At 35.3% G+C, this 19090-nt stretch overlaps 1 protein-coding gene across 1 annotated transcript in view; it reads right to left on the reverse strand.

Annotated features, from left to right (window-relative positions):
• SLX4IP (SLX4 interacting protein) overlaps positions 1-19090 on the reverse strand; it is a 174401-nt gene that overhangs the window by 151317 nt on the left and 3994 nt on the right. Inside the window, exon 2 of the mRNA XM_039874485.1 lies at positions 6317-6372. Coding sequence (XP_039730419.1) covers positions 6317-6343 — 27 coding nt within the window. The 5' untranslated portion in view covers positions 6344-6372. The remainder of the gene's footprint in view (positions 1-6316; positions 6373-19090) is intronic.

Here is a 19090-nt window from a genome sequence, read left to right on the forward strand (position 1 = left end):
TCTACCTTAACATGTGATTGAAAGCTGAGCTGTGAAGAGAGTTATGGGTTAGAAATCATTATACTTAGAATATTGAGAGACCTGTTTCACTGTCCCCAGATGTTGCTGTTGAGAAGGCTGTGCTGAGTTTGATACTCTGTATGTGATGTTTTTCTCTTAGGATCTTCTCTGCATTCCCAGTGTTCTGAAATTTTAGGATGATGTGACTTGGTACAACTCTTTTTCACTGATTTTGTTGAGTACCCACTCAAAGCAACTTTCAAAGAGAAACTCTGTCCATCATTTCTAGTAAATTTCACTGTATTATTTTTTCTCGATTTTCTTCTCCATCAATTTCTTTATTTTCCTTTCTAGAACTCCAATTTTTCATACCTTACAATTTTCTTGTGCTTTCTCCTCAATTTTTTTATTCCATAATCTTTTTGCTCTACTTTCTGGGCAGTATACCTCAATCACCTTCCCATACTTCACTGAATTATTTCTATTAAGCATTTTTAATTTACAGGAGCTCTTTCCTATTCTCAGGAATTTCCCTTGTTTACAAAATCCTGATCTTGTTATGTGTCTATAATAGCTTCCTTTTTTGTTTGTTCGTTTGTTTGTTTGTTTTTTCAGCTTTATTGCACTATAACAGACAATTAGTCGCTCGTATTAATGATGGGTGTTTTTAAAAGTCTTCTTTTGCTCCCTAGAATCTCTCTGACTCTACATTTGTGCATTTACTTTTTTCTCTCTCTATTTCTCAAGTTTTCTATGCTGTTTGAAAACTTCTTGTACATGAGTGGGACTTAATGACTTGTTAGAGTTTGGAATCCAGTGAGGACTCACATATTTGGTTAGGGATCTCAAATACAGGCTCTACTAATATCAGACAGAGTTCAGGTTAAGAAGTATGACTAGACATGTTATAATGACTAAGGATTCAATTCAAAAGAAAGAGTAATCATAATTTGTACATACCTATTAACCTAGCCTCAAGATATACAAAGCAAATATCAATGAAAGGACAAATCTAAAATCATAGCTGGAGATTTTAATATATCTCTCTTGACTGATAGAACAAGTGAACAAAAATATTAGTAACTACACATAAGATTTTTACAACACAATTAACAAATGACCTAAGTGACACAGAGTTCAATGAACCTGAAAACTAACATTTTTCAACCACTTATGGAACATTTACCAAAATAGAAGAATTATGCTAAACACCAATAACAAAATAATGACTAGAAAATTCCCAAATACTTAGAAACTATATAATAAACATTTAAATAACCCATTGATCAAAAATGAAATCACAATAAAAATTAGAAAGCATTTTTATTTTAAAAATGAAGTCCCTACTTTAACTGTATCTCCATTAAAACAAGAGAGGTACAATATAAGCAAAAATGCTTAGGGAGAAGTTTATAGTTTTAAGTGTTGTATTAGACAAGAAAGGTTCAAAATCAATGATTTAAGCTTCTGCCTTAAGAAGCTGAAAAAAAGAAGAGCAAATTTGCATATAGAAAGCAGAAGGAAAGAAATAATAAAGATAAGAAATCAATAAGAAAATAAGTATACTACAGGAAAAAAAAATCAGAGTCAGAAGTTCGTTCTTGGGAAAGACTAGTAAATTAATAAACTCCTAACAGTCTAATCAATAATCACTTCTTTGAAAATGCAAATCAAAACCACAATGTGATACCACCTGTCAGCATAGCTATTAGCAAAAAGACAAAAGACAACAAATGCTGGTAAGGATGTGGAGAAAAGGGAACCCTGGTTAGTGCGGGGTTGGAGAGAATGTAAATATGGCACAGCGACTATAGAAAACAGTACGGCAGTTCCTCAAAAACTTAAAAATAAAACTACCATATGATCTAGCAATCTCGTTTCTGTCTATAATCCAAAGGAGATAATTATTACTATTTTAAAGAGATACCTGCACTCATGTTCATTGCAGCATTATTCACAATAGCCAAGACATGGCAACAACCTAAGTGTCTATCGATGGATGAATAAAAAAAAATGTCGAATATATACACAGTGGAATATTATCCAGCCAAAAAAACAAAAAGAAGAAGAAACTTCTGCCTTTTACCACAACATGGACAGACTTGGAGGGCATTATACTAAGTGAAAAAAGTCAGACAGTAAGAAAGACAAATACTGCATGATCTCACATACATGGAATCTAAAAACACTGAACTCATAGAAACAGAGTAGAATGGTGGTTGGCAGGGGCTAAGCAGGGGGGATCTTGGTCTAAGGATACAAACCTCCAGTTATAGGATAAATAAGCTTCAAGGATCTAAATGTATAGCATGGTGACTAGAGTTAACAATACTGTATTGTATACATGAAAATTGCTATGAAGAGTAGATCTTTAATGTTCTCAAGATAACAACAACAAAATGGTAATTATGTAAGGCGAAGGATGTGTTAACCTCATCGTGGTAAACATTTCGCCATATGTGTTTATCAAATCATCACATCGTTTACCTTGAACTTACATAATGTTATATGACAATTAAATCTCAACAAAGTTTGGGGGGAAATAATTATCCCTTCAGAAGGTTCAAGCCTGGCTATCAGAATATTTGAGAGACAGGATAGCTGAGAGCTGGTATCCTAACACCCAAAAGAGAAAAGGGAGTTGGAAATGAATTTATTCCAGCTAAGTCCAGAGTTGGGAAAACTTCAACTTTCACTTCTCTATATAATGCTTGACATACAAATAAAACTTTGATTTGTAGCTATCCTCGTGTAATTCTCTCCAGTTCATATGGGTTAGTTTGTCCATAATTTCTTAGAGCTGGAACTACTTAATAGAGCATTTTCCTTCATTCTCTTGAGGAACTGCAGGTTTCATGAAAATGTAACTAAAAAAGAAATCTCTGCTCGCTGACCAAGGAAACAACATGGAAGCCTGGCATCTATCCAGGGTCTTGGGAGAAAAGAGAGGAAAAGAGAACAGCTAGGAAAATACTGGAAAATACTAAAAACACCAACCTTGTGCCAGACTCTGTTGTGCGTTGCAAAGTTATACTATCTACAAGGTGGTGGAATCCCAAACCATGAAAATAATATAAAACCTCGTCCAAAACCACTGAAATGCCAATGGCTCCAGCAGAAGTAAACTTGAAACTGCTCAACTGCTCTATGGGGTTCACAGGTCTTTCCATTCATATGTGTGTGTGTGTGTGTGTGTGTGTGTGATGTGATTGAAAATGAGAGCACAATTAAAAATTATACACATAAACAATCCAGCAATTTCGATGATCAATATATGCCACACTTAGTAAATACTAGTGGAAATAATAGAACAAACTAAAACAGATTAAGAAATAAATTAAAATTATGAAGGAGATAAAAGGAGGAAATGGAAACATGTTTTAAAAAAATAGGACAAGTATATAAAAAAAGAACTGGTAGAATTTGAATTAAAAAAACTCAAATTCAGAAATGAAAAATGCAGTCACTAAAAATAAACAAGTTAAAGAGTAGATTAAATGCATATTAAACATCAGATTAAATATAGATGAGAAGATTTTAATGAACTGAAAGAGGTCTGATAAAAAGCACCCTTAATGCAACGAAGAGACATAAAGAGAAGAGAAATAGGAAGAGGCAAGTGGCCAAGCAGCACTCATACAAGCCTACCGGAGCAGCGTTCATCAGAAAAGGCACATGGTGACAGCATCAGTAGCAGATGTGCATGCCCATGCTAACCATGACACTCTATGGCAGGGAACAGCAGTTTGGCAAGGTGGGATGTCAGACATTCAGAATGGGATTGCGGGGCTTTTGAGCTTCATGATTAGGGAGCACTGGCCCCCTGCCAGTGTGGTACGAGGCAGAAACACAAACACAACATGATGTGTAGAATCTTCTATATAACGTATCAGAACTTTGTCTCTATTCCTAACCTGCTAGCTTGATACTCATGGTTGACATAACTCCTCTGACTGCCATAATCTAAGAGCTAGGTTCCAAAGCCTTGCTGGTCACCTGTGAGATGGGGAAGTTGCTACATCATTGTGTGTGACCTGGAAGTCAACAGACCCATCTATAGCATAATTAGGAGCTAATGTCCAAGCTTTGTGGTTTACCAAAATTGTCTGCGCTCTAGGCCACACCCAGTTTTGGTGGAGCTTTGCAAGAGGCCCAGTCAGACAGCCTGCAAGGGCTCAGTTTTGGACAAACTAATATCATCGCACTCCAGCACATAAGAAACTATTATATGAAACTATTCAACAAATTTGATATAAGAGTTCCAATTTCTACATGGCTAAAATTGAGATTATACAGGGAAAAGAAAAAAGAGCAGTACCTGAAAATGATGGAGATCTTCCAAAATTGATGAAAGACTTGAATCTTCCAAATGAAGATGTATATTATCCCAAGTCAGATAAGTAAATACAAATCTATATCTTGAGATTTAATTGTGAAATTGCAGAACATCACACAAATAAAATCTTAAGAACAACTAGAGAAAAAAGACAGATAACCAAGAAAGGAATCACAACGCAGCTGACAGCAGACTTCTCCGGTAACTAGTCTCCATAGATGCACCCTGACAATTCTTCCCTTTTCTGTAAGCACAAGCCGCTTCTCCTATCAAGAGCTGCAGCTTCCCTGGGGCTGGCCCTTAGAATGCTCTGACCAATGGAATGCAGCAGAAATGGCATCTGAGACTTTGGATGCCTTCAGAGGACTGACAAAGTAGAATTCTTCTTGTGACTCTTGCTCTAGGACACTAGACTTCAAACCTCAGCCGCCATGTTAGGAAAAGCCCAAGCTACACAGAGTAGCCACATAAATGAGAACTTGAAGGGCAACAATTAACAGTCCCAGGTGTGATTTAAACCACAGCCAGTATCAACTGACAGCCATGTGAGCAGTTATCTTTGATGTTCTAGCTAAATTGATTACCCAGATAACTGCAGTCCCAGCCAATATCAAAAGGAAAAACCACCCAACTGATGCAAGGCAACCTACAGAATCATGAGAAAGAAAAACATGTTTTAAGCCATTAAATTTGAAGGTTTTTAAGCATCAACTGATAATTAAATATTTCTTAGTTGCATTAACATATTCCAGAAGACAATAAACCAAACCTCTAAAGTACTGAGGAAAAATAATGCTCAACCTGGAATTCTAAAACAAACATCTTCCTAGAGTAAGACCAAAATACATTTAGGCAAATAGTGAAAGTTCACAACTTATTCTCTCACAGAAAGAAATACTACAGAACATATAGATATAAAAATACTTGTAAGCAATCAAATTTATAAATATGTTGTAAATCTAAATAAGCAATGGCATGCTAAAAAGGCATAACTACAATATTAAGTAATATCTGATCTGGTTAAATAAGTTGTCAATTTTGGTGTTTTGAATTTATACTTAATATAACACTAGCATAGAGAAAATGTTCTAAAGAACAGCCAACATATATGAAAGCATCTCCTAAACCTTGCACTCACTATCAATTCTTCCAGTCTCCCTCCCTCATACATGATCTTCTCACATCTCCACACCTGAGAGAGTCCCGGCCCCAACCATCAAGGGATAAAGAGTCACTTGTAAGAAGAAAGCAAGAAGTCAGCCAGGCAGAAGAACTCTCTCCTGGCCTTCAGCAGGTGCAACAATTGATGCCTATTTATTTTTATCTGCTTTGTTGGAATTAAAAACGATGTCATGGAAATGCCATGTGAATGATAATTTTTAAAATTCAGGACCAAGTTATGACCAAAAGGCATCTTACAAAAGACCTGAATCAAGAAATTGCCATAACTCTTATATGAACTATTAATTTTCTCCCCATCTCATTCTTAACATGCAAATTTTCAATTGCCTAAAGTTTTCAGTTGAGTACCAAATTTAGAGAAGTTCAGAGCTTCTATTTTCAATTAACATAGAACTCAGTTATATTAGAAAGTGATTAATCATTTTAATCCTTTCCCCATTTAGAAAAAAAAAAAGTGCAGCTTGCTGCCAGAGTTAATTTAACATCACACATAGGAATGCTACATTTTTTAGTATTTTACGTTTTCAGGGATCGAGAATTACTGTATTTTGTAACTGGAAATACCATAATCAGAATGCTATAAATAGAATGATGTCATTTGTTTCCAAAGACTATCGATATACTACGGCGATGCGAAAATAATAATAAAAGTGAGATATTTCATGGCAAACGGGGGTAAGGTTAGGACTGCAATCCAGGAGTTATCTCGGGGTAAACACTGTAGCCGCAAGCGCCACCAGCAAGTATTATTGGGGCAAACGGGAAATGAGTTAAAGAAGGGTATTAAGCGTTACTTACTTTAACAGCAAATTTCTTTGATGCCATGGCTTACTGAGTCCAGAGTAATTACAGACCTATAATGGAAGAAATAAGAAAATTATAAGTAGGTATCCCAAACTCTCTATCTGAATATTATATGAGAAAGGTTGACTGAATAATAAAATATCAATAGCTATTTGCAAGATGAATGTTCACTTATAACTGGTCTTAACAAAAATACATTGAATTAGTAATTTTAAAACTTCTCACAAAGCATGGGCCCAGGTGTATTTTACCAAATGTTTAATGAAGAATCAATACCAATTCTTTGCAAACTCTTTAGAAAAACAGAAGCATAAGAAGAACTTCTCAAACATTTTAAGAGGCCAGTATTATCCTAATAGCAATACCAAACAGACATCACAAGAAAACTATACACCAATATACATTATGAATAAAGACACAAAACTCAACGAAATACTACTAACCAAATCTAGCAATATATTTAAAAAATTATATGCCATGACCAACTTGGATTTATCCCTGGAGTATAAGGTTGGTTTAACATCTGAAAATTAATCAGTATAATACACTATATTAAGATTGAAAGAAAAAAAATGATCATCTCGAATTTTAAAAAAATTAACAAAATCCATCTTTGATTAAAAAAAAAAATCCAACGCACTAGGAATAAACATCCTCAACTTGATGAAAAGCATCTATGAAAAAACCACAGCTGAAACCATAGTTAATGGGTGAAAGACTCAATGCTTTCTCCCCTAAGATGAGGAAAAGACAGAGAGATCTTCACTTGCCATTTCTATTCAACGTGGTATTAGAGGTTCTAGTCAGGGCAATTAGGCAAGAAAAAGAAATAAAAGGCATCCAGATTGGGAAAGAAGAGGTAAAACTATATATATTAACACATGGCATGCTCTTCTACATAGAAAATCCTAAAGAATAAAAAATAAATAAACTATAGAATAAACAAGTCCGGCAAGGTTGCAAGATACAACATCAATATTAAAAAATCAACTATATTTCTATATACCAGCAATAAATAATCCTGAAATTGATGTAAGAAAACAATTCCATTTATAATAGTATCAAAAAGAATACTTAGAAAAAAATTTAAGGAAGAACAAAATTTGTACATCAAAAACCATGAAATATTATTGAAAGAAATTAAAGACAGGTGAATAGATAGACATCCCATGTTCATGAATTGGAAGACTGAATATTCCCCAAATGGATCTACAGATTCAATACAATATCAAAATCCCAGTAGACTTCTGTATAGAAAATGAAAAGCTTATTTAAAAAAAAGAAAATGAAAAACTTATCCTAAAATTGATATGAAAATGCAAGCGATCTCGAATAGTAAATCTCCAAAAAGAACAAAGTTGGAGGATTCATACTTCCCCATTTGAAAACTTACAACAAAGCCACAGCAATCAAGGTAGTATAGTACTAGCATAAGGAGAGACACACAAATCTAAAGACTAAAATTGAGAGTAGTTATGGTCAACCGATTTTTAAAAAACATGCCATGACAATTTAATGGGGAAATAGTCTTTTCAACAAATGGTGCTGGAACAACTGAATACCCACATGCAAAAGAATAAAGTTAGACTACTACATCATATAAAAATTAGCTCAAAAATGATAAAAGATCTAAATGTGAGGGCTAAAACTATAAAACTCTTAGAAGAAAAATAGGTGTAAATTTTTGTAATTTTGCCTTAGGCAGTAATTTCTTAGATATGATACCAAAGGCATAAGTAACAAAAGAAAAAATTAGTAAATCAGATTTCATCAAAATTAAAAACTTTCATGCTTCAAAGGACACTATCGAGAAAGTGAAAAGATAACCCATAGAATGAGACAAAATATCTGCATATCATACATTTGATATGGGACTCATATCCAAAATATATAAAGAATTCTTACAACTGAACAATAAAAAGACAAATAACCCAATTTAAAAATGGGAAGAGGATTTGAATAGATATTTCTCTAAAGAAGATATACAAATGGCTAAGAAGCACATGAAGATGTGCTCATAAATCATCAATACAAATCAAAACCACAATGATATATCACTTCATACCAACTAGGATGGCTAAAATCAAAAAAACAAAAACAAGTGCTGGCAAAGATAGAACTCTCATATATGGCTGGCAGGAATGTAAAATGTTGTAACCACTCTGGAAAAACAGTATGGCAGTTCTTCAAAAAGTTAAACATTTCCACTCTTCAGTATGGACCAAAGAAAAATAAAAACATACACCCACACAAAAATTTATATAGGAATGTTCGTAGCAGCATTATTCATAATAGCCAAAAAACAGAAACAACCCAAATGTCCATCAACTGATGAATAAACAAAATGTGGTATATAAACACAATGGAATATTATTTGGCAATAAAAGAAACAAGTACTTCTACTCCTCTTTACTGTGCTGAGCCAGGCAACTGCTTTCTCCCATCCTATAGAAGCCTGGAGAATTATTTTCTGGAGAAGGTAAGATAGAGGATCTCTGGTCTGGAAAACACCAAACACAGCATAAGGTGGAGGGTATCCTACTGAAAAAAGAGAAATTAAGGAAATATTTACAAACTTACCAATACATTCTCCAGCCTGCATGCCCCTTGTGATGGTTGACTTTAGGTATCAACTTGTCTGGGCTAAGGGATTCTCAGATTACTAATTAAACATTATTTCTGGCTGCGTCAGTGAGGGCGTTTCAAGGAAGAGATCAGTATTTGAACTGGTAAACTGAGTAAAGCAGTTTACCAGTTCAAATACTGGCCCTCCCTAATGTGGGTGGACATCACTAAATCCACTGAGGACCCAACAGAACAAGAAGATAAAGGAAGGGGTGGTGCTGGTTCTTGGGCCTTTGAACTCAGACTTAACTACACACTGGCTTCCCTCATTCTCCCAAAGAGCAGATCATGAGACCTCTCAGCCTCCATAATCACATAAGCCAATTCCTAGAATAAATATGTATAGACACACGCATATACATATGTATGTATATATATGCACATACATGTGTGTAAATGTGTGTGTATCCTATTGGTTCTGTTTCTCTGGAGAACTCTGAATAGCCTAGCCTCTCCAAATAGGAGACTGAAATCATCCTACTGGGGGAACTGGACTAACCTAAAAGTCAAGGTCTAAAAGTACTGACATCAGAGGTTCACCAAGAAAAACAGCCTAGAGAGATGGCTCTGAAGTGAAGCTCACATCCACAAGCCCTACATCTGTGTGTAGAACTGATTTCCAACTTTTTAACGATCCACTGTCAAATAAAAGTAAACAACCAGGAATTACCTGCCATTTAAGGAAAGATTCTACCATGAAAGAAAGCAAAACAGAAAAAAACCACTGGCTGAAACTGAGACTATGCAGAGAGAAGGAAACATTTTTTAAAGAAAACTTCAGTAATATCAAGAAGATAGCAGATATTGCATCCATGAAATAACTAAAAAGAAAAGAGGAACTTTTGGAAAACAACAAAGTAAAACTATGATAGCTGAAATACAAAAATTTAAGAGAAGGGCTGAAAGATCAAGTTCAATAAGTCACTCAGAAATGTCAACAAAAAATAAGAAAGAATAAATTAAAGAACCAGTATAGGAGGACCAACACATGAAAATTAAGATGGAAGAAGATTCATACTGGGGCATATATCACAGTAATATTTTAGACATTGATGACAAAAAGAATCTTTAAAAAATGTGTGTGGGTGGGGTGGGGGAGAGGGTGAAGGAGGGGTGAGACTATTTGGCTCCAGATTGCGCAAAGCAACTCTGGAGACTAAAAGGCAATGAAGAAATATCTTTGAATTTCTGAAGAAAAATGTTTCTAACCTCCAACTGCATTTAAACATGGGTGAGGGGGGTACATTTTTAGACATGCAAGGTCTTAAAAAATTTAAGACTCAGGCACCCTTTCTCAGGAAAGTACTAAAGATGTGCTTCACCAAAATGAGGAAATTAACCAGAAAAGAGGAAGGTACAGGAAACAGGAAGGCCGAGACACACAAAGGGTAGAGGAAATCCCTACATGAGATCCTGGGCTTGACCAGGAGAAAACCATCAGTGCAGCCTAGAGCAGGTTGCAAAACTCCAGGAGATGCATCTTAAGTATCTACACGTATGCAGATGAATTTTAGACACCTGGTCAAGAATATGACATTGAATTAGGACAAGTGCATGAAAAGCTAAGCAACTAAATAATAACAAGGCAATTACTGATTCCATGATAAACAAAAGCTACACAGAAAGTAAAAAGTAAAGAGTACTTCATACACAACTCAGTTACAACTAGCATTTAGAATCATGATAACAAACATTGACTCTTGACTCAAAATCATATTTACAACAATATTACAAGGATGGGGAAGTGTGTGTATATGTGTATGTATATGGTAGGGCACAGGGGTTAAAGCGAGCAAAAGTTCTCTTTACTGTTAATGGAATGTTTCAGAAGCAAAGTCTAAAACCAATTTAAAAAAACAATAACTACAAAAACAATAATAAAGCAGAAATACAGCAAGTAATTTAGTGATATGGAACCACTTCTTAAATGCCAAACACTGCTCCAACTTAAAGAGCAAGAGCAAATATAGAGGAAAGAATGCCACACTTCACAAGCCTTATGCATGGAACTATCTGCCTGTTTAAATTATGTGCACAGACACTACTGGAGCAGTGCTGTCCAATGGAAATACAACGCAAGTCATAGATAAAATTGTAAATTTTATAGTAGCTGCATTTAATATAAAGGTAAAGAGAAACAGGTGAAATTAATTTTAATAATATATTTAATTTAATCCAATAAATCCAACATATTATAATTCTAGCATGTAATCAATATAAAAATATATACATTCTTAGTGTTTTGGCTAAGTCTTTGAAACTAGGTGGGCATTTTTTATTTCCAGTGTATCTCGATTTGGACTGGACACATGTCTAGTTCTCAACAGACACTTGTGGTCAGTGGCTACCATAATGGACAGTGCAGTTTGAGAGTATTTGGTTTTATTATAAGAAAAGCACTTATTTCTGTGTCGCAGATTACTCATTTATAGAATAGGGATTATAATACCTAAATCAAAATTATTGAAAGAACTAAGTAAAGTAACATATTAAAACCCCCAATATAATAATTTATAAACACTAGGCCCTCGATGAATGTTAACGATTACTATTACCTAGTCAATGAAGATTTTTTAAAAATCTGACGAATTTAGTAATTTTTAAAAATCTGGTAACATTTGATCCTAATTTTTTAAATGGACAAAAGTATCTTTATCTGAACCCTAAATCATTTTAATCATTCATTTCTAGTCTCTTAATAATGTAATGCATGTGATTTAAAAATAATTTAATTATGTTCGTCTCTTAGCAAGCCCATGTAGACACAGATGTCAATGAAAAAAATAAGTTCCTAGAAAGTCAGGAACATGTGTTTGAAAATAATTTATAAAGATTGTCCTAAAAACTTAAGACGTATCCTTAAAATTATATTATTTGAGCCTGGTAAACATAAAATCAGTCCCCTTCAATATATTAAATTGGGCTTGAAAAACTTCTGCCAAGAATTTAGGGAGTCTTTCACTGGAGGCTACTCAGGATACTCAAGTGGTTCAGCTAAACAAAGAAAAGGAGGAGGAATTTTGTCAGGAAGTGCCCAACCAAAGCTGAAGCATGTGTGATCTAATTATCTTTTAATTATGCACTGGTTTTCCCGTATGCCCTTCCTTTTCCAAAGAACAGATGGACCACATGGAAGGCTGTGGCAAGGCTTTCAGACCGTATCTGCTGTTGGATAGATTATGAGCCATATTACAGTGGTTACATTTTCGACGTACAATAATGCTTTAGCAGCTTCTTTTTAAAAATAATCTTTTTATTTCTTTTTATTTTTATTGGTAAAGAGCAGCTGCATTTACTTTTTAAGGGCTGGATTCTTTAAAAAGTATCATCAAAGCCCAATTTCAAAAATGTAAACTATAGGAATCTAGGACTGAAATGCATATATTTTTACATAAAGTAATATGGTCTGCTAATGTTAAATAAAATGCATGAGAAAAAGGAATAGTATAATACATTTTGCATATTTTTAATCCGTTGTTAAATACCACGTGGCATTCCACCTCTCAATGTACATAATATTTTCATTTGTTTCCACAATGTTTGGAGCTTCAAAATGTCATAATTTTAGGACCAAAAGAGACCCTACAAACCATTTATTCCCAGCCCTGCCATCCATTCCCCTCATGAGAACTTGGGGGAATAGGCCAGGGTCTCACAGCTGAGGACCAAGGGCGAGAGAAGAGTCTTGTCGGCTCACTGAGGGCAAACTAGCACCATCTGTCACCTGCAGAATGCCAAGGTCGATTGCTAACTGGGCTGTCAAATTAGATGTGCCCTCCCTCCCTCTCTCCCTCAGTCCTCTGTCAAGGCACAAGTAAACAACACAGAGTATGACTTCAAGAAAAGCTACATGAGTAGTGGTTCTCTTCTGCTAAACAAAGGGAGAGAAAGAAAGGAAGAGAGGGGAAGGAGGGAAGGAAGTAAAGAACTCTGTAGCTAAAGAAAATGTAGGTTGAATTAATTTAATTTATCATTATTCTATGTGACATGACACACTGCTTTACAGACAATAAATAAATAAAGTGTACCAATATAAGGCCTATACCATATCTGAACAGCCACAGACCTTGAGCCTGCATATTTGCTAAAGTCATTTTAGATAAAAAAGGCATATTTCCTTTATTACAGTACAGCATTAGGCACAGGTGCTGGAAATGAACTAAAGGGTGAACTGAAATCTGAAATGAACAATGAACAAAAGCAATTTGCTAAGCCGTAAATATGGTAAAATCACACTTAACCCATCATCGAAGGAACAGGTTCTCAAAGGGGAACAGCCCTCAGAGCAAGAGCTGAATACTACAGGATGCTCGAGAAATGTCTGTTGGATGAAGAAATGTTCCAGATCATAGAAGCTGACTCATTTATGCATTAAACTATTTACTTTTGCTGTTTTTAGGAAAATTTTCTAAAAATATATTGACCCTTTAATGACTTTCATAAAAATATCACATACTAGATATTTCTTTGATAGTCCAGATGACAATGATCATGTATCACCACACTGAGCAGGAAACATATTAATAACCCTCTGGGCTTCTGGTTCCTACACAGTGCTGCTCCACAGTGGAGCCTGTTAGGTTGCTGTGAGAGTGTCTATCTCGTGTGGCTCCCTGTCCTCTCTCAGTTCTTCAGCTTAATCAGATGGGCCTAGAAACCTAAGGGATCAAGTTTATCAGGTTAATGGGATGTTTTTCAAGCCTCTCTAACATGGATTCGCATGGACTTCAGAGTGAAGGCTTTAAGCCCTCTGTCTCAGAAAATAAAATGGCTGTTAGCTCTACTTCAGGATTAGGGTTTCTGTAAGGATGAAATCACTGAGTCATGGTACCTTAGAAAGTACCTTCTGGATTTGGGCCTCAGCATTTAATATTTTGCCTTAGTAAAAAATGCTGTTAAGCTTGGCCTCTAAGGTCTTCTCCATTTTAAACCTCTACGACCCAAAATCCAAAAGCAGTTCAAGAAACAAATAATGCCAGTATATAAATTCTTGCAGAGGGGAGAATAAGAGAAAAATCTATTTCCTAACTCATTTTTATAAAATTCTGATAGCAAACCAGACAAGGGCAGTATCAAAAGGAAAAAATCATAGCCAATTCTATACATGAACATAGAGGTAAGAATCCTATACAAATAGATGCAATCTGAATCTAGCAATATATAAAAAAATACACCAGAACCAAGTGAGTCTTATCCAGAGAGTGCAAGGTTGGTTTAACACTAGAAAAATCACCACATTAAAAAATTGAAGTATTTTAATAGAGGTATTTTAAATTGATCATTTTAATAGAGGAAGAAAAAAATAAAAAAATATTAGAAATCTGAGAATAGAAAAAACTTCTCAATCTGAAGCATTTATAAAAATATGTAGCAAAGGTGCTTAATGATGAACCTTAAAAGCAATTTCTTTGAAACAGAAAACGTAGATTCATTAAAATATCATTAAACTAGTATCCTGCAAATAAAAATGTTAGGAAAAATTTTTTATGTACAAGACTTCCTCAAATTGATCTTCAAACTTAACATAATTCCAAACACAAATTTGAACAGAGAATCTGAAGGAGACCAAAGAGGACGAAGATACTTGAGAGAAGAAAAACAGAAGAAAAAAACAGAAGAGGAGGTCTGTCTTACCAGACATAGCACAACTAGTATAATGCTATAGCAAATAAAATAATGTACTGGCAAAGGGTAAGCAAACAAGCTGAAGGGACAGACTATATAGAGCAGAAACAAATCCATGCATTTATGAAAATGACAGAAGGAGCAGTGCAGATCAGTAGGAAATGAAAAGACTATGCATTCAAATCGTGGTCCAACAACGGCTTACTCACTTGGAAAAAAATAAAACTGGACAATTATTTTACACGACAGACAAAATTCAAATACAGATGGCCTAAAAACTCAAATGTGGAAAATTAGAACCTTTTAGAAAATATTTTCTAAAGAGTTTATAATTAGACATAAAAAGTTCAAACGACAAAGAAAAAAAAATGGTAGATTTGGCTATATTAAAATTAAAATTAAAACAATAGACTGGAAAATATTTGTAATCCACATATCCAACAAAGTACATACAAACTAGAACATATAAAGAACTCTCAAAACTCAACAGTAAACATACAATTAAGTCAGAAAATAGACAACACATATGAACAGGTATCTCACCAAAGAGGATGTACGGATGGTAAATAAGCATATACAAATATATTCAACATCATTATTAGCCATCAAGGAAATGCAAAGTAAAACCACAATGCACAATCTCTACATACCTATCAGAATAGCAGATAAAATTAGTGGTAACACCAAACGTTGGTGAGGGTACAGAGAAAATGGATTTCTCATGTACTGCTGGTGGGAGGACTGTAAAAGTGGTACAACCACTCTGGAAAAGAGATGGGCAGTTTCTTATAAAACTAAACATGCACTTAACATATGACTCAAAAATTTTACTCCTAGGAATTTATCCCAGGGAAATGAAAACCTAGGCTCACATAAAAATCTGTACACAAATGTTCATAGAGACTTATTCATAATAGCCCCAAAATGGAAACGACTCAGATGTCCTTCCATGGGTGGAGGGTTAAACACACTGTGTTATATCTAGATATACCTTGGGATATGACTTAGCAATAAAAAAAAAAAGAATGATAGCTGTGACAACTTGAATGAATCTCAAGAAAATTCTAAGTGAAAAAAAGACAAACTAAAAAGTTTATGTAATGTATGATTCCATTTATATAACATTCTTACAATAACAAAATTATAGAAAAATAGATTAGTGGCTGCCAGGGGTTAGGGATGGGGGAGGGGTATGTAACTATAAAGAGGTAGCAGAAGGGAATCTGTAGTGGGATGGTGTTCTATACTTTGATTGTGGTGTTGGTTACACAAATAGACATACAAGATAAAACTGCATAGAACTAAATGAATGCATGCAAAACTGGATAAATCCAGTAAGCTTTGTCGATTGTGCTAATGCAATTTTCTGAGTTTAATATTTGCACTATAGTTATGCAAGATGTTACTATTGGGGGAAACTGAGTAAAAGGTACAAAGGATCTTCCTTTTTTGCCAACTTCCTGTGAATCTATAACCATTTCAAAATGAAAAGATCAGCACATTAAAACTTCTGTTCATCAAAATACACATAAAAAAAATGAGGGAGGGAGTCACGAACCAGGAGAACATATCTAGGATGAGTATCCAAAATAAACCAACCCATCAGAAATACAGAGCAAGGTTCTCTGTTTCAGCCGAGCCTCTTGCAAGAGGGTGGTGGATAGAGGTGGGAGACTTTCCTGATCCCTATTACTTGTGCCTTGACAGCCACTGTGCAATATCCAATCGTGAGTCTCGTGCCTTCTTCTCTTATAAAAGCTGAGAAGTATGAAGTCTAAATACAGAAAGAGCATTTACCAGGAAATCTGGGGATGGTACATGCTCTGCTCTCTTAATGCAGGAATGCATTGTAGGTGATAGCCACAGTTAGTTTATGGGAAGAAAAAAATCATTACCTGGTAATACTAGGAGGTCCCAGACCCCAAAGAGCTGGTTATTCTGAAGGTTTCCCACTACCATATCCTCTTAAAGTACCTCCTGTCTCCATCCTCATATTCTCCATTCCCAAAACCATGACTAGAGGTAACTGAGCAGAAATCCCCAACTTAAAAAAAGCCTCACTGGAGTTCCCCCTAGCATCATAGGTCCTCAGTCAGCCCCTGCCCACACTTCCACCTCGCAGCTCAGGCAACCTCACAGCTTCAACCTCACAGCCTCCACATAGCCAACTCCAATACGTATCCTTGAACATGCCACTCCAGCTTTCCCCATCCCAGCCCAGGCATGCTGCACTACAGGATGTCCTCTCTCCTAAGGCAATTTATCCTCTGAAACTCAGCTCAGGTGCCACCTGTTCTTTGGAGCTCTCTGAATCTCCAGTGAACAGCTCCCTTCTCTGGGCCCTATCTGCACCTTAGCTAACCGAATTACACATAACTCTGGTCCTCAGTCTCTCTCCTCTGCCTGACTATAAGCTTCCTGAGGTCCATTCTTTTCCTCTTTGATACCTGGTGCATGGTGCAGATATGCATCAAGTTTGCTGACTTGAGTCTCTTGACGTTACTAAATCAGCAGCTACAGACTGTGTTATTATTTGTTTAGATTTATACCTGTGTATCTAAGGCATTTTTACTGTCCCCAAAAACCAAATTCCACATTAAGTCTTTTTAAAGGTCAAAGCAGTTGATGTATTTCAATACATAAATAACCTTTAAGTTACACACATCATGAAGCCAAAGTTGAGAGTTGTAATGCATATAAATATGTAAATAGATGATCAAAGTGTTTTGTATTGAAAATAATGGGCACTAGATCAGAGGCATGGTTTAACTTTAGGACATAAATGTGAGTTTTTCACTACATAATTTCTTGTCTTTAAAATATCGACATTCTAACATTTACTTGAATGGAAAAGATATTATTAGCCTCTGTATTAACTAAGTTTTCAATCTGGGGACATCCTTGTTTTACTGATCTTTAAAAAGTAAATGTGCACACACACACACAAGAAAATTTACATCTTAAAATTTTACTTTGCTAGGCCCTTAAAACTGCTTTCAGGAGGGAGCAGAATGCTCAGTGCTTGGGATTTAAAACATAAATGTTAAAAAGCCCTGCTATCAAAGTTACCAATTCAAGTCTAAATTCAGTGGAATTTTTATTTCATTGACTGTTTTTAAGATGTTCGGGACAAAAAGGTCAACTTTACAAACATATGAACACATATAATTTATATAAGCATACTGACAAGTTAAAGTATATCATAAATCTTACAAATACTGTCTAATCCTCTATTCAATTCCTGAGCCCACTTTCTCTGATGTGAAAAAAGGCATTGTTTCAAAAAGATGGGACTCTGATAGCATATGACCCCACCAAAAATATGTGTGCATGTGTGTCTTTAGTAGAGAGGGAAAGATCCTAAGATCCTTAAGAAAATTAATTCTGAAGGGTAATGGAAGGAGATTAAACAATATCACATGATTGTCCTGTCATTTAAATACAAAGCAGAGATAAACTCTAATAAAGAAAGTCAGTGACCTTCTAGATTATTCTGTGGGAAAATTCAAGGCACTCTGAAATTCACATTTGTCTTCCTTTTAGCATTGCTGGCCTGTATCACAAGCCAAAGCACCACTCCAGATTAAAAAGATCAGAAATTAACTTCAAGTGTCTAATCTCTGGATTTCAAATTTTATTAAGAAAATTATACTTCCTCCTATCATCTTAAAAACTTTCATTAGCTATGGGAGCAGAAACTGAAAACAAAGGCATAGAACTTCTGAAGAAACAACTATAATTCAAGAACGAGAAATCATTTCATTCCCTGAGCCCCATCCAATTTTATCACCAAAAAAAAAAAATAAAATAAAAGGTATTAAGAAAAGAATCACAAACTTTAACAAATTTACAAAGAAAAATGACAAATGAGCAAAGGTCTTGATGGTGACAACCTAGATAAAAATTGAAAAGGCAACTTCGGTGTAAAAAAGAATAACCTTTTCTCATTATTCATGTTAATTTTGATAGCCAAAGTTGGCTTGTAAAACAAAAAAACGGGAAGTTCCAATAATGAAAAGAGGATGTCAAGCAACAACAAAAAAAAAGAAAAGAAAAAGATAAAAAGAGGACTTTTTTTCCTTTTGTCTTTAAATGTCAAATATTGAAATCTACACAGCAGTCCCTAACCTTTTTGGCACCAGGTGCTCCTATGGGAATCTAACGCCGATGATCTTAGGTGGAACTGAGGCTGTGATGCTAGCTCTGGGGAGTGGCTGCAAATACAGATGAAGCTTGGCTTGCTAGCCCACTGCTCACGTCCTGCTGTGCAGCCCAATTCATAACAGGCCACAGATCGATACTGGTCTGCGGCCCAGGGGTTAGGGACCCCTGTTCTACCATGATGAAGTCCACAGAACCATCCAACCTTTGAGTCACTCTATACCCTTAACTCAGTCAGTTGACCCATGATCTGGGCCTCTCCTTCCTATGGTGCTCACAGAAAATCCCCACCCAGAGCTGGACAGAATGCTTCAATAATAGACAACATCTAACGTTTAATACTTTGTCAGAAACAGA

Source organism: Pteropus medius, unplaced genomic scaffold (assembly GCF_902729225.1).
Source record: "Pteropus medius unplaced genomic scaffold, Ma_sr-lr_union100, whole genome shotgun sequence".
Lineage (NCBI taxonomy): Eukaryota > Metazoa > Chordata > Mammalia > Chiroptera > Pteropodidae > Pteropus > Pteropus medius.